The 14,867-nt window shown below is 33.7% G+C and overlaps 1 protein-coding gene and 1 long non-coding RNA gene across 2 annotated transcripts; one reads left to right on the forward strand and one right to left on the reverse strand.

Annotated features, from left to right (window-relative positions):
* Window positions 1-3,533: 3,533 nt before the first annotated feature.
* LOC124438320 lies at window positions 3,534-4,240 on the forward strand. The gene is made up of 2 exons (XR_006946052.1): window positions 3,534-3,581; window positions 3,787-4,240. It is a non-coding gene; the product is annotated as an uncharacterized LOC124438320 (long non-coding RNA).
* A 1,551-nt stretch (window positions 4,241-5,791) lies between these two features.
* On the reverse strand, window positions 5,792-7,753 carry LOC124438319. Its single transcript, XM_046988380.1, is given in 2 exon segments — window positions 5,792-6,168; window positions 6,171-7,753. Coding segments are annotated over 2 exon segments (1,632 nt in total). The 5' UTR covers window positions 7,681-7,753; the 3' UTR covers window positions 5,792-6,046.
* Window positions 7,754-14,867: the final 7,114 nt, after the last annotated feature.

The following is a 14,867-nucleotide window of genomic DNA, read 5'->3' on the forward strand; positions in this document are numbered from 1 at the left end:
ATTATTGATGTCCCTTTTACAGCATTTACTGTATAAATTTAGCAACCATTTTTAGTTTATGTGTAGTGATGTATTTAGTTGTGGAGTGCTACAAATATAGAATGGGCGAAGTGTAAGTGTATAAAGAGTTACGGATTATTATTATAAAATAATGCTGAAATCTATAAATATGTAATTGGTGAAGAACTTAGCTATTATGTATATTTATCTGATTAATAAGTGTACTTTTTGCTCTAGTTCAAAGCAAACTTAAAAATACAATTTAAAATTTAGTAGGACTCAGTCAAAGCTCTTGTCATTATCCCGTCCCTTCCTTTGTCGTGAGAAAACTAAGTTGCTTGATACTTCGATTTAAAGATGTTCTCAGTGTAAAGTATTTTGACTACTTTCTTCCTCTCAGCTGTTAATAGCATTTCAATACCTTTGTCGTCATTGTGTTAAGTATAGCACTCTTAACTTTCCGAATCAAAATTGTTTTATATTTAATCCAATATCGTTGAATTAAAATTTTGGATGAAGCCAGAACGTTCATTTTAGTTAGTACATTAAGTATACCTCAAGACCTATGTTAGTTCTTTGAATTACATATATGTTACAATTCTCACTTAAGCATACCAAGTATATGTACATTTGTTTCCTAGGAAACTGATGCTGAAGTTTTATCAAGAATGTCGAGTCGTTAAAACATGTACTCTTAAGTAACACGTTTTATTCGAGTGTTATTCCAACGCCTTTCCTTACGAGGGCGTGTGATTATTTTTGATGTCTAAAAGAATGAAGGATGGTTGAAATTAGGGCGTTTTTGGTTTAGAAATTAGTTGACGTTGATTAGAATTAACGCGGGTGTTGAGGGTGTTGTGTACCGTGTGGTTTTCTCATTCTGTGTGTTAATTCAATGCAAAAAGAGTTACGGAACCACACGGAACAGTAAATTATTGTGTTCACCTGCATGTCTTGAAGTCATGTAAATTTTTGACTATTTTCCTGTTGATAGAGATCATGGCTGAAGTGCATTTGAAGTACTACACCCGCCTTTTCTATAAGATAACATACTTTTAAAAAATCGTCAAATAATGTACTGGAAGCAGCGGCTAGATCTTCATTTACCCCCTCAGGTAATTTTCTTATCCATTTCTCAAGATTGCTAATTTTAACCTTTTTCTCCCTGTGGTTATTTGTCTGCACAGGAAAGCGGCGTGTTTCTGTGGAGTCTCGTAATTAAAGGCAAAATTATGTGATAAGTGTATGTGCGAAATGTCATAACAATGTCGACTATATCTTTTGATCCTTTTACACATGAACAGTCAAATAAGATCTCAGTCTGCTGTCGTTGTCTGAAAATTACTTGTGAATGTTTTGTATCCATGATTTTTTTTGAAAAAAGTTCAGATTTCTCCACGCAGAGAAATATAAGGATTTTGGTTCACTGCTTAAAACTTGACATTCTTCTGCGAGAGAAGAATTGTTTTTTCCTAGACACATTACTTTAGCTAAAGTGAGGTTGTTTTTAGTGTATCATAAAAACAAGGTTGATCATCTCAATGATCTCATGGATTTACTTTATTCGGTCGACTCTGTTTGAGCCTTATATCATAACAAGCATGTAAAGTTTGAATCAGCAATTTGATTTGGATCTTTTTGAACTGTAAGCCTTAATATGTTCGTTGTGGATGTTTCTGCCCCCTTTTAGTTCTGATGAAATGGTACGAATTTTTTTCAATACGTTTGTTTTTGACTATTGCAATATCTATCTTCGTGTCTTGTAAGTGATTTGATTGTGCATGAAGATTGTCACTAAAGTTTAATAACACTTCATGCTTCATACGCCATTATTCAAAGGTGAATTATAATTTCAGTTGAAAAGCGTATAAAATCTATGGCGTCATGTTTTAGTATTTTTATATAAAGAAACACGATTGAATCAGCTCCATTTTGTATCAACAATTTTGTGTTCATTGTTGAGTATGGATGTATGAGCGGTATTTCTTACTTATTTTGTGTTTAGACGTTGAATTTCGGTCTGTAAACGATGAATGATAAAGTTGTCGACACACAACAGTGTTTTGCTTGCTTTTTATCATGTAAGATTGTTAAGATACATGATCTTTGTGATGTACGAAAAAGTACTATTTAATCTCTGTAGGCAGAATTTATGCTTGCAAACCTTAAATAATTCTTTGTAGACATATGTTTTATTGGAGATACTCGTGCTTTCTCGATAATTTCGTTGGTTTGGTATAGTTTGAGGGACTATTTGAAGTTAGTATACTTTTAAAACGATGTACACATTTGATTTCAGCATGTAATGATGTATGATGTATTTTACTGTGTATATAGCCTTCGTAAACTGGAACGGTACATGTAAATTTTATATAAGTTCGCTTGACTATTTCTTCATCAGCATAAGGATAACAGTTGTTATGTTGAAAACAAAAGCTTTTTGCATCTACTTTCATTGCTTGCAAGAACAATCATGCTTTACGACAAATGTATTTTATGTTTATTATGTTAAATAGCTACATACACCTGGTCCTGCTATAACTATTGACGAAGTTGGTCTTTGGATAAATTTCATTTCTTAAATTTCAACAAATTACATATTTAAAACTCAACGATGCTTCGACAAACATTAACATGGCTCTTTATGTCGTCCAGTTTATTTTTTCATTCTAAAGCACCAAAGACCCAATGATAACTGATTATAAAAAACACAAAAACTCATACTTTTGAATTAAAAGACTAAATGTCTAGCTTGCATTGTTACATAGTTGATAAATACTTCGTGTAACAACGTACTCTTTGGCAAAGTGAAGACATTTTTATACCAAAACGCATTTGGTAGAGAATTAGGTCAGTAAAAATAGATCTTACGCATAGATTTATATATCTTTGAAATCAAAGATAAATAAAATTGAATCCTAACTCATACAGCCACCTATTTTTTTAAAATTTTAGACCTGATTTGCGAATATGTATATATAATGCACTTTATTTGCTATTAATCGTAGATAAATCTCTGTCATGTACTTTCTCCTTCACGCGGAAGTGAAATTAAGATAGAATTATCCTATCTTGTGACAATACTCTGTTTGAAATATAAAGACAAAGAATATTTTACATTGTGGTAGGCTTTTTATGGTGACCTGACCCAAAGTTTGTCTCGTGAGCAGGAATATCAAATTATGTTTCTACGATTAACGTATCTTCAAATTCTGATAGTGTATATTAATACATTTCGTGTCATAAAAAAGTAAATATTATATTTTGCTACGCACGAGATTGTTTCCTTTATAAATAACGGTCCTTTAGTTTCTTTATGTTGTTTTGTGAAAGGGTCTTTTTCAACAGAATATTCACATAAATCAAACTTTAATGATGAATGACAGTTTGTTGTAATAAATATTCCATGGCAAATGACGGAAAGGACTATATCATTTTGGCATTGCTTTATGTTTACTTCGACAAATCGCTTAATGATAATGAAGCTTTGCAATCTATATTTAATTAATTATGGTTGTCAGTGGGTTGAAAATTATCTATGTGTGGGGGTAATCTAGTTTGGTCACGTCTAACCATTCCAGGTGTGTCATTTCATATTTTTTATTTTATTCTAAGTAGGTTTGTTTTGTTTCATTGTGTGTGAGCTCAGTTAATCTGCCACATTTATTAAGTAGAAGATTTCTTCTCAACCATGTTTCGCGTGGGTACTTATGAAAATCAATTTGTCAATGTATTAACCATGGTTACTGGTAGTTTTTCTTACCTAATTTGGTGTACTCTATCCAGTCAAAGAAGTACGATGCTTCGGTTCACTACAATGTTTTGATCAAGTCTTTTGTTGGCGTTGATTCATCGGAAACGTTGGTTGTCCATTATTCGCCTGTATGGACTGTTTCCTTTTTATGTCCTTTGCTCCGCCCTCTCTACCTCTATGATGTTAATGATGACACTTTTATGCTGTTAAAACAAAATAACCAGTCTTGTTATGTCAGAATTTAATATGATTCAATGGGTGTTTTTGACTTAGTACTTTTTTAATTACTTTAACATTGATTAACCTTTGTTTCTGTCCGAATTGTAGATGACTTTAATATGGTATTCAGCCTTATGTTTTTTGATATAATTCTTTTAGACAGGTTAACGGTCTCTTTGCGTGATCGTCGATAAAAACTATTGTTTAGGATTTGCATATTGTGTGTAATGTATCAGCCGTATAAGACATGTTATACTTTACAATTAACACTGTTTTTGTGAGTGTCTGTATACGTTGAATTCTGTCTGTCGTATGTACTTCGCCTTTTGTTTGACCAGATTTCACAGTAATACTTGATTTTCTTTCTTTATTCGATCTCAACAGGCGTTAGGTACATTTGTAACGACATATTCGGAAAACCACAAGATATATTCACCGCTAGCGTATTGAAGAAATTCTCCTTACATGAATCTCTTTCTGCCAACATGAAAATATCAATGTTTCAACTTCATGTGACGTCACATGTTGTATTACTTTAAAATTTGTCTTAGTTGATATATATATGTTTTTTTAAAAAAAACACTTTCATTTACTTATGAGTATTTCTAGCAATTTCGAACATGTCGTTGTACATGATCACAAGCGCGACGTACTATATGATACAATTTTTAATACCAATCACGCCTCAGTATAAAATTCAACATTAAACTCTAAAATATAAATTATTCAAAAAGTTCTAGACGCTCTGTGGCGTTTATCATAGTGCAGAAAGCATATAAGTGTTAATGTGTTTGGGAATAAAGCTTGTATGCGAAGATTTTTTTATCAAATTGATGTTCCTCGCAAAAGACATGACACTGAGATTGTGCAATTCCAGAAGAAATACTCTGTATCATGTGTATTTTTCTTAAAATATTTGAATTAAACTTTGAGCTGTCTTGTTTGAATAATTTATAGTCATTTCTCGTACTCTCGTCGTCGACGCCTGTATTTGCGTTTTAATACTTATTCATACGGGCCAGTTTATCGTTATTGTAACGACGCGTTCGTCTACTTTTGAATCTTTATGTTGAAGTAGAGCAGAACGCTCTGTAACGCGTGATGACAAGCGTTAATGTTCGACTGTCGGAAAGGTTGCCATATTCAACGCTTAGAAAAACTCTTGTTCTCCAGGAAGAGCGCAATTCTTACATACGTTGGTTGAACTTTCAATTCCTGACATACCAATTTTCTACGTACGTTTATAGAAATGAGACTTCTGAATGGCATTGTTTATGGAATTTGCTAAGAGCTAGTTTAGGCCTTTTCTTTGTTTAATTTACAATTATAACCACTAAGCTTTTTTGTCAATATATAATGCAACAATAGTCAAATTACAATTCTTATTTTATGCTTCGTTGTATTTTTGTATATATGTACAATGTAGTTTGTTCTACTACGTATCAAAATCTTAGGGAGGCCCTTATAAAGAAATTTCTAAGTCTTTGTGTTGTTCACTCTTTGTGGGAAAATATGAAAATGATAGCAGACGATAGTTGTTTTTAAAGATTTCTAAAACCGAAACAGCCATGCATAAAGTTATTTACATTGTAAACAAATGCTTAGTCCGTTTTCTAAATTGTTGCTATTGCATCGTGCTTTAGATCTTTAACTTTCGGTCTGTCTGTCGAAAGCGAAATTTCTTTAAAGAATTTTCTGACGCATAATTTCCTGACCTCTTAAGGCGTATGGAACCAGCCGTTCATGTTATGTTTCAAAAGACATTTGTCCCATTAACGGCTGCACGTTTCATTAGCTATGAAATTAGGATGAATAACATGATTGCAAATATATTTTATTATAATTCGTCCATTGCTGTCAGGATTAATGAAAATCGATCAAAACTCTTTCTTGAACTGAAATAGTTTTAAAAATATAGTATATCCCATGTAGAAATAACATACATGTATACAAGGAATGTTTCAATAAGTTTCTTTGATAGAAGATTATCTGTGTTAACTAATCATGTAATATAAAGATTTTTTTACACTAAAGATTTTCTTTGTCTTATACATTAAAAGTCAGTGTATTTGACTAGTTTATACCAGCAACCGCCTTAATTTCTCTCATGATTCGCCCAATACTGTTCTTACCCATGGGAACTTTGTTGAACCAAATGTCTCCTTTTGGTTTGTGTTTTGGTGTGAGGTAAAAGACGATATTCCAGGCGGTCGGTGTTTCAAATATACCTCAAATGCTCTGACGGGATCTCGCTCGCTTCCGTCAGTTGCTATCATTCTTGCCTTGCATTTTCGTTTATTTCGCGTGTAGTCGTTATCGTTTTCAACCGAAAGCTTTCGTTTTGCCGTATTCTTCACATGTTCAATGCAAAGTTTTCCTTCCATGGAACGCGAGATTTGGAAATCCTCGATGTTTAGATCATGATGCGCCATTCTTCCTCTTATACCATGATGTATTGTATTTAGCCACCATTGGAGTCTCAGTAGAGCTCTAGGACTATGTGTACCTATTGCACCAGAAGCCCACATCTTCTCTAACTGATCTTCCGTAATGCTTTCAACAACGTTAGGATGGTTGCCTTTACCGTTTCTTTTCAGTTCGTTCCGTTTCGTGATTAGATGATAGTTAACGATATCAAATTCTTTATCAGCCAAGTCAAAATTATCAGGAGCGGGTGGAACTTTTCTCTCTAGGAAATATCGGCGTAAACCGTTTCTGTAAGTTGTTAAAGTCACAGGCTCGTATTCGTTGCCTTCTTTACCGGGTCGGGTGTCACGAATCTCTAGGAAAAAGTCTTTGAGTAACGAAATTGCCATTGTTCTATCGACACGGTTCATGTCTAAGTTCTTCGCGAATTTGTCTTTGTACCACTTACGAAACCTTCTGACCGATGTTTTCGTCCCTTCTACAGTGTTTTTACAGCGACAAGAATCGTCAACGCCTTCAACATCAACTGCTTCGCCTGATGTCAAACACTGGCGAGGTTTAGTATCGGATTGTTGATGACCAACAGCGCCAAATCGTTTAGTTGACGGTGAATTAGGAAATACGTCTCCAACGGGATAGTGATAATCATGTGGGTCGCAAATAACGTTTGGGTATTGACGATTTGTTGGGGGATAAAGCGGATTGTACGAGGTCTGATAGTTGGACTGCTTCATCCTGGGCGTCGTAGGTTGAAAATAAACGAATGGATTAGTAGCATAGGGAGGATGGTCAGGATAAGAAAATGCATCATTTTGATCTCCAGGATACCTTGGCCTCGAAAAGCTAGGAGTAGAAATCTGGTGGCTTGGGAAAGCTACATTAGGATCCAAACTAGATGGTGAAAGGTCCGTCTTTTCGCTTTCGTGTCTTGTTGAATCGCGACTTGAGTATAGCGCGCTTGATGAATCTGTTAAAGCGTGATGCATGTTATGTGATTGTGGTGAAAACAGTCGGTGGTCGATAGCCGGAGCATGTGTATAGAGATTTCCAGTTGATCCATATGAAGTGCTATGGGAAGGAAAGTCATCTATTACCTGACTGCTGCTTTGAACAAAGTTGTTTTGATCCAAGCATGAAGGTTGTAAATTTGTCATTGAAGAATCCGTTCCACCGTTGTGTGACTTGAAACTCACATCGCTGACGTACGATGCTTTATAAGGAATGCCAACGAAAGGTTCCATGAATGATGGAGACGACATAGGTAAATCTAGTGAATCCATTGCTTGCGAAGTCCAATGAAACGACTTCGCCCTCTATCGATGAGAAGATATCTTCGACTGACCTGTTAACACGGAACTCAAGATTTAAATGTATTCATCAGTACAATGCTTATTAGCATACGAAGGATGTGACATAATTAAAATAGCAACAAGTCAATATGACATGTTCTTGTCATTCTTATTGCCACAGTTTCCTGCCTTCAATGGCTCGATGGCCAGCCCCAATTACCTTCAACGAGAGGTCATTATGGCGTTTAACACCTAATTTGCTTGTGTGAAACAGTACGGCTAATTATTCGTGAGGATTTCGGACTTTTAACAATAATGTAGGTTGCATTAACGGGAGAAAATGGGTGGACGATGGTTTTTTTCATTGTGATGTTAAGCGCAATGCCCATCAGCATTCACTTAGCTCTCATTGGATTTTTTAATTTTTCTTATTTTGACAGTGATGATTTATAGAAAAGCTGTCTTTCCTAAAAGAAGATTGTCTAAAAATTATGCATAAATCGTTCTTGTAACGATCAGATAGCGCCAGGTTGTCCTTGTTCTTATATACGATAATGCTTTTGAGGCTTTCGTCGAATGAAAATTACACAGAATTATTCGAAATTACTCGTTTTTATCTATACAGGAAGGATAAACTTGATCAAAAGGTTTCATTTTGGTACAGTATAAAATTTTTTCTTTTTCAACTTAAACAAATTGATGTTTTTAGACTGCATTAAAAACACATGTCTATTTCTTTGACACATTAGAATATGAATGGATCGATTTTAAGTGGAGGAAACGCGGAGCCTCGACAAGATGGCTTATTGTAAAATTTTACTTTTTTTGAAAATTGTTTCATCAAACGTAAATTTTTGTGGTATTTATTCAGGATTTATCTTTTAGCGTTCACATAAAGTCGCTGGAGATTTTTAAAAACGTTAAAAGGACAGCTGTAAACGACAGCGTGTCATGGGAACAAGCTAATTGACTTTTTCATCTACTTTTGAAAGGTTTTTCAAAACTCTAAACAATAATGAAGAAATCATTTAATTTATCTTGGTAAATAAATGATTTTTTTTCAAAGATTTTCCTCCGTGCACTGCGCGTTATAAAGTTTAGATCGCTCGGATGCTGGAATAATTAGTCGCTGAATAATTAGAGGAGGGACAATTGAATGAAAGACAATTAGCTATTTTTGTCAAGAGGCTTGCATAACAACCGTTAAGATAGAAAATTGAACAGTGAAAAAAATTTTGCAATACTTACTATACTCTAATTTATCAGCCAATATTTGGTACTTTTTATATTTGCCGACTTGTTAAGAAACTTCTTATCTCTTCAAGTGCTTTCCTTTGCAGCATTTCTATAAGTTTGGTATTGTCATCCTTAAATGTGTATACGTACTTCTCGACGCGACCAAAACTTGTGCTTTTCATGTTGTATGATATTATTGCTGTGTGTAGATTTTTTCACATCAACTTATCTATGCACTAGTTCGCTTCCCTGCTGAGCATTATCATGTTTAATTTTATATTGATGATTTAAATGTAGACCTTCAAGAGCTAACGCTTTGTAGCGCCTGCCAAAAAGTCAATATAATGTGTAAACTTGGAGTTATAACAAAAATTATCAGAGGTTTGTCTGTGTTGTGGTTGGGATTTATGCCAATATAGCTAACTGCAATATGCATGTTTGCTATTGCTAGTTTGCAATGAAATTATGCAACATGAGATTTTGTCTTCACGTAAAATAGTACAACGAATTTTCCATTAATTCTATAGTAAACAAAAAATTAGTGCAATAGTTAATTTTAAATGTACAGTTTTAATTCCAGTTTGATTAGCAATTTGTGTAATAGTATCTTTGCAAGATTTTCGCGTCCATATGTGACGAACCAACGATATATTCAACTGTTTGTAGATCGTAAAGTTGTGAGTGCTTCTTCTGTTTTAGGAGATGTTTGCCTTTTCTGTAGTGTGGACTATGGACTAGCATTTAAATTGTTGTAATTCTTTCATTGAACTTTGATGTGCCGAATTCACGTCTGGATTCTCATCAACTTATATTGCTTCTACTTTGTTTCTGAGTTTTGCAATACATTAAGTAGCTTGGACGATGTCTGCAATGGTTTTGTAGCTTAAACTTCACCATTAAGTTTTAAGACATTATTTCAAGTGTAAATTATTGCATGAGTAAAGTATATTGACTGTAACTTCTGGTTTCATTTTAAAGTGCGAAGTTGAAATATCAATAAGCTTGCTCTTAATTCAAATGGCACATGCAATTTTATCGTCGTTTAAAGATAAACCTTGCATCATTTAATGCTTTTTCTAAAATATTTTATGTTTCGCTTAGATTATTAAGCTTTGTGCTGTGTGTTGGTGTGTTTATGTAAGGATATAGCGCTCACGTTTTGCCTTTCACAATATATAATCACAAAATTCCAATATTTTTATAGGTATAAAAGTAATCTTTACATAGCGTGTTTTATGGTATTGTGACCGTCCAGCTTTGAGTGATTATTTGTTAACGTAATTTTTGATTGTCTGTATAACAAAACATAAGAAAAAGTCACAGAAAGGATGGAAGTTGTTGGTTTATGGAGAATAAGATGCTATGTGTAGTTTTTATTCTTTTGAGATGAAACTGAAAAAGGAAACGATGATAAAAGAAGTGCATGCTGCCGAAGATCAGTCGTTTACTTCATGTTGAATCTCACAGTGAAAATACTCATTCTCTCATGTGATGATGAAATTTTTGTCCATTTTTGTCAAAATGGCTTAGTGAGGCGTAGTTATCGTCTAGACTTTTAAAATTCCGACGCTGAGAATGATCATATTGTCCTTGTAAACAGTTAATAATCTAAATATCCAACAAACGACTCTTGAGTTGGCCAAACTCCTGTATAACCTTCTCTTTCTATCATCGAAAAGAAAATATCACATTTGCATGATGTACATTGGTACTTTGAAAGAGGTGGTTAATGTTAACATTGCAACCGCTTTTCTCTAACGTATAAAATGATCCAATGGGACTCTGTATTGAGCTCATAATTCATGTTTCTGTTTGCAAAAGATTTATAATTTTTATCAAAACCCATGCAATATGGGATAAAGCCAATTGAACACCAAAAACTAACGAGTTCTTACTATACCGGACATAGATAGGTACTTTCATCCGTGAGAAAGAAGGATGGTTGCTGGGAAAATATGTTAAATATTGAAAGTTATGAATGTGTACGTATGTTGAAAACGCAAATGTTTAGAGTATTTAGATGAGACAGCAATTATCGGACAAAGAGTCAGGTGATGGTCACACAAAGACCAAGCAAAAGACCTTGAACAACCGAAAATAAAGAATAATCTTTACTTCATAAATATTTGTTAAAAAAATGAAAAGAATAAGGCAACTGAATAGTTTATCTCAGTTGGATTTTTAATGTTGTATCCTTAGAGAGTAATGGCCATTTAGATCGCCGTATTCCAATTACCCACTCTTTGTTCCTCTTCAAATATTCGCCCGTTTACTTCTCTTTCTCACAATTAGCGTAACAATTAAAAATATGTCAATTCAGTGTGTGTTAGAATTCTCTGTTATCGGTGGTAAAAAAGTATGTTGTGCCCGATGGTGAGAAACACTTTAAAATACTCGAATCCCTGCTTTGAGTACGAAGTGGTTTATGTATTTTGTTAGCTGGTAGTTACATCTGTGAGAGTGACCAGTATATTATAACCTATCTTTTACGTCTTAGTAATTTTTAACTTTTAAACGTCTGATGAAAGTGTCGTTGTAAAGTAAATAGCACCATTGAAACTCTTTATGTATTACACTTTTCATGAATAGGACTTTCCGGATTAGTTATAATTAATCACACTTCAATGTACAATCTATAGTATTACTCAACAAAATTTTTGTTCGTGCTCTGTAAGGCGATAAAGGTGATCATGATTTGTAGCTTGGATGCATCGCTTTGTCAAAGGACGCCAAAGACGCTAGTTCATCTTCGTTAATATAACAGCTTGTGATATCATAATGAATACAAACACAGAAAATAATAATTATTTCTTTCTGTGCAATATAACTTCAGGTCAACATTTTAATTGGAAAATATAAATGGTATATAGCTTTCTCAATGGAAGTTATGTAAGAGTATAAACTTTTTCATGGCGTACAACGTATGAGAGAAGCGTGTAAAGTTTCTTTTGCACGACAAAAACTAAATATGTGTAAATCTTCAATTTAGCCATAAGTATACTCGACGACCTTTTATATTCTTTTCTGCTTTTTTCTTTTATCAGTCAACATCCACTTTTATCCGGTTCCCTTTATTCTTTTTTTGTTCCCACGCAAGCCGTAAGTACTAACGGATTTCGAAACACGAGAGTACAAGTACCATCGATACCACACGCAACCGGTGTTAAAATAATAGGAAAATTTTTCATGCTTTTACTGTCCTTTTTATTATCATAAAACATACGGAAGCTATACCAATATCAAGTAGCATTGAAACACACAAAGCGAAGCTGGTTTGCAATGGAAGGATGGAAGCTTACTTTTTGAGCTGCGGAAACCGAAAATTACGTGCTTGATGCAGACAAAAATCAAAATAAATGTTTCTTGATCAATATATCTATGTTTTGCAATATACTACATTGAGTTTCAAGTATGTTAATTTATTCATAACGAAGTCTTTCCAGTGAGAACTTATGACTGTCATGCAATGTCGAAGCAACCATGCATGCATACACAGAATTTCCTAATTATGCTTATGAACAAATAAGGCAAATGTAGACGGTTACCTTATATGGTAGTGGAAAAACTCCGGACTTACGATTCTCTTGTTTAACCAATCATAAATTCCTTCTTTGCATTGTATTGAAATGCTCTCCCATCAAAATGAAAAACAATAACTTAGAAATTGAAGACAAACTTCTCGCTTCTTTATACAACGTTGTTTGATAAATCTTTCCTTTACCATTGATGGTGGAAAATTTCAAGTGAATTTATTCTTGTCGCGTAGAATATCGTCTCTAAAGAAATTGATCACACTAAGCTTAAATGTAACATTTTTAATAGATGGTTTCCTTTAAATTATTTTTCAAAACGATCAAATGAAGGGAGATTTTTTACTCTTTGTGCATCTTGTCAGGAATGAAAATCTCAAAATTTATCGTCTTAAATAAGCTTACTCAATAAGTTTAAAATATTAAGATGACGTCATCAACTTTGACGAAGGAACATGTCATGCGCATGACCGTATTTAAACCGTGGTTTTGTTGCCATGGCAACCATTTTTTAATGTAAACGTAAACTTATGGAAAATAGATACATATTTATAATATTGTTTTTTAAATCGCAACTTTACGGGTTTTCCATGATTTTATCTTTCAACTGTTTCAAAGTTTCTTGAATTTTATCTGCTCTTTCATTCATTTCATGAAAATCTCTAAAATTGCTTCGAAAGCGTCCACTAAGATATTTTAAATGCTTCGCATAATCCCCTACACTTCTCTCCTCCATCGACTCCTCATCATAATCTTCAAACTCCATCCTTTCATCATGTTTTTCACCTCCATAAATCCAAGCACCTTTTTTCGGCTTGTTATTAACCTGTAAAAAGTTTGGTGGTTTTCTTTCGATAATGTCGTTCCCATATTCCTGCCACTTCAGCAATGCATCTTCAAACCGTTTGCTTCTTCTGCGATTATTCGGGCTGGACGCTCCAAAATGAAGGCTAGAATTGTTGCCAATTCGCTTCTGCTGAGTCGACGAAATGTTTTTTATTTCACTCTTATCATGGCTGAGCTCGCTTTGTTTATTGTTTATTGGCGTCAAAATTTGGGTTGACGGAGTCAGCTGTTCTTTTTCTTTTTCCATTATAAGTTTGGCAAATCAGCAAAAAATCAAGATTGCTTTTTCTTACTATCTCACGAAAGTCGCACTTCCATTAGAAACGATTCAGACGAATTAAAACTGAGAAAATTGCTCGTAAAGCATGAGTCACCTTTGTGTTGTAAATGCAAATTTTTGTTTGATAAAATAATGAATAAATGAATAAACAATGTCATTAACTAGCAATTTTATTCCTAATACATAAACTTTGCTTTATGATTACTAACATATGTTGTATTAACTGGAAATATATTTGTTATTTAAATATGTTTTCTTGAAATAAGAGAAACTCCAATTCTAAAAAGGGTCGTCAAACTGGCTATACGAGATCACTCTCCTGCACGCGATACTTCGAGTAATTATTTGTCATCACACAGTCTTCATTAGGAAGATGTTTCATCAGCAATCGCAGATGATTCACCGTGTAAATAATGAAATATCACAGTGGAAGGAAAGACAGCCATTTAAATTTAAAGAGATTCCGATCATAGTACGGAATTTTGCGATGACTTCACGAAGCCTACTACGCATGCGTCATTTTCCAGGGAAAACTTGAAATATTTTTTCTTGTCGTCTTGTTGTCAGAGCATTGTTAAGTTATTTTAAACGTATTCACTTCCAGTTTTAAAGCTTATAAAAGTTAAAGAAATTAAAAAACGTTATCTTATCTAATAAGATTGTATCCACAAGTGTGTCTGGATTGTTTGCTAATTCTGACAGGTATTTATTTCAATTTGAGTATCGATTTTATGTACAGTTGGGGAAAATGCATTTCCTACGTTTAAAAATCGTTTGTTGTTGTTATGCATTGGTTTGGTAAAGAATGCCGAAGACAGAAAAAGAAGAGCTCAGTTACTACGAACTCCAAAGATTTGCTAAAATCAAACAAAACCTTGATTTCCTCGAGAATTTGGGCAAGTGCATTTTAGCCTTCATTCGTGAAGCCCAATGTGTTTATGTTGGTATATTTTTGCGTTTATAAAGGCATTGAAGTGGACAGGTCTGCATATCTTCCAAAGCAACGAATAAAGAAGAGAAAAATTGATGAAGACAGTAGCAGTGATGAAGAATGGTTACCTGGAAAAGATGAAAATTTTTCGCTAAAGGAAGTAAAGCCAAGTGAGTTAGCTTAAAGACAATTTGCTAATCTATATTTTGTCAGTGAAAAGCACTTTTTAAATATGAATTGGTTTTGTTTTTAGTCTTTAAATCAACATTTAGAAGCAGTTCAGTCACCAAGAAATCTTCAAATAAACAGGTAGCTATGTCGTAAAAAAAGATGAAAATAAATGATTGACTATACA

Source organism: Xenia sp. Carnegie-2017, unplaced genomic scaffold (genome assembly GCF_021976095.1).
Source record: "Xenia sp. Carnegie-2017 unplaced genomic scaffold, XeniaSp_v1 HiC_scaffold_19, whole genome shotgun sequence".
NCBI classification, from domain to species: domain Eukaryota; kingdom Metazoa; phylum Cnidaria; class Anthozoa; order Malacalcyonacea; family Xeniidae; genus Xenia; species Xenia sp. Carnegie-2017.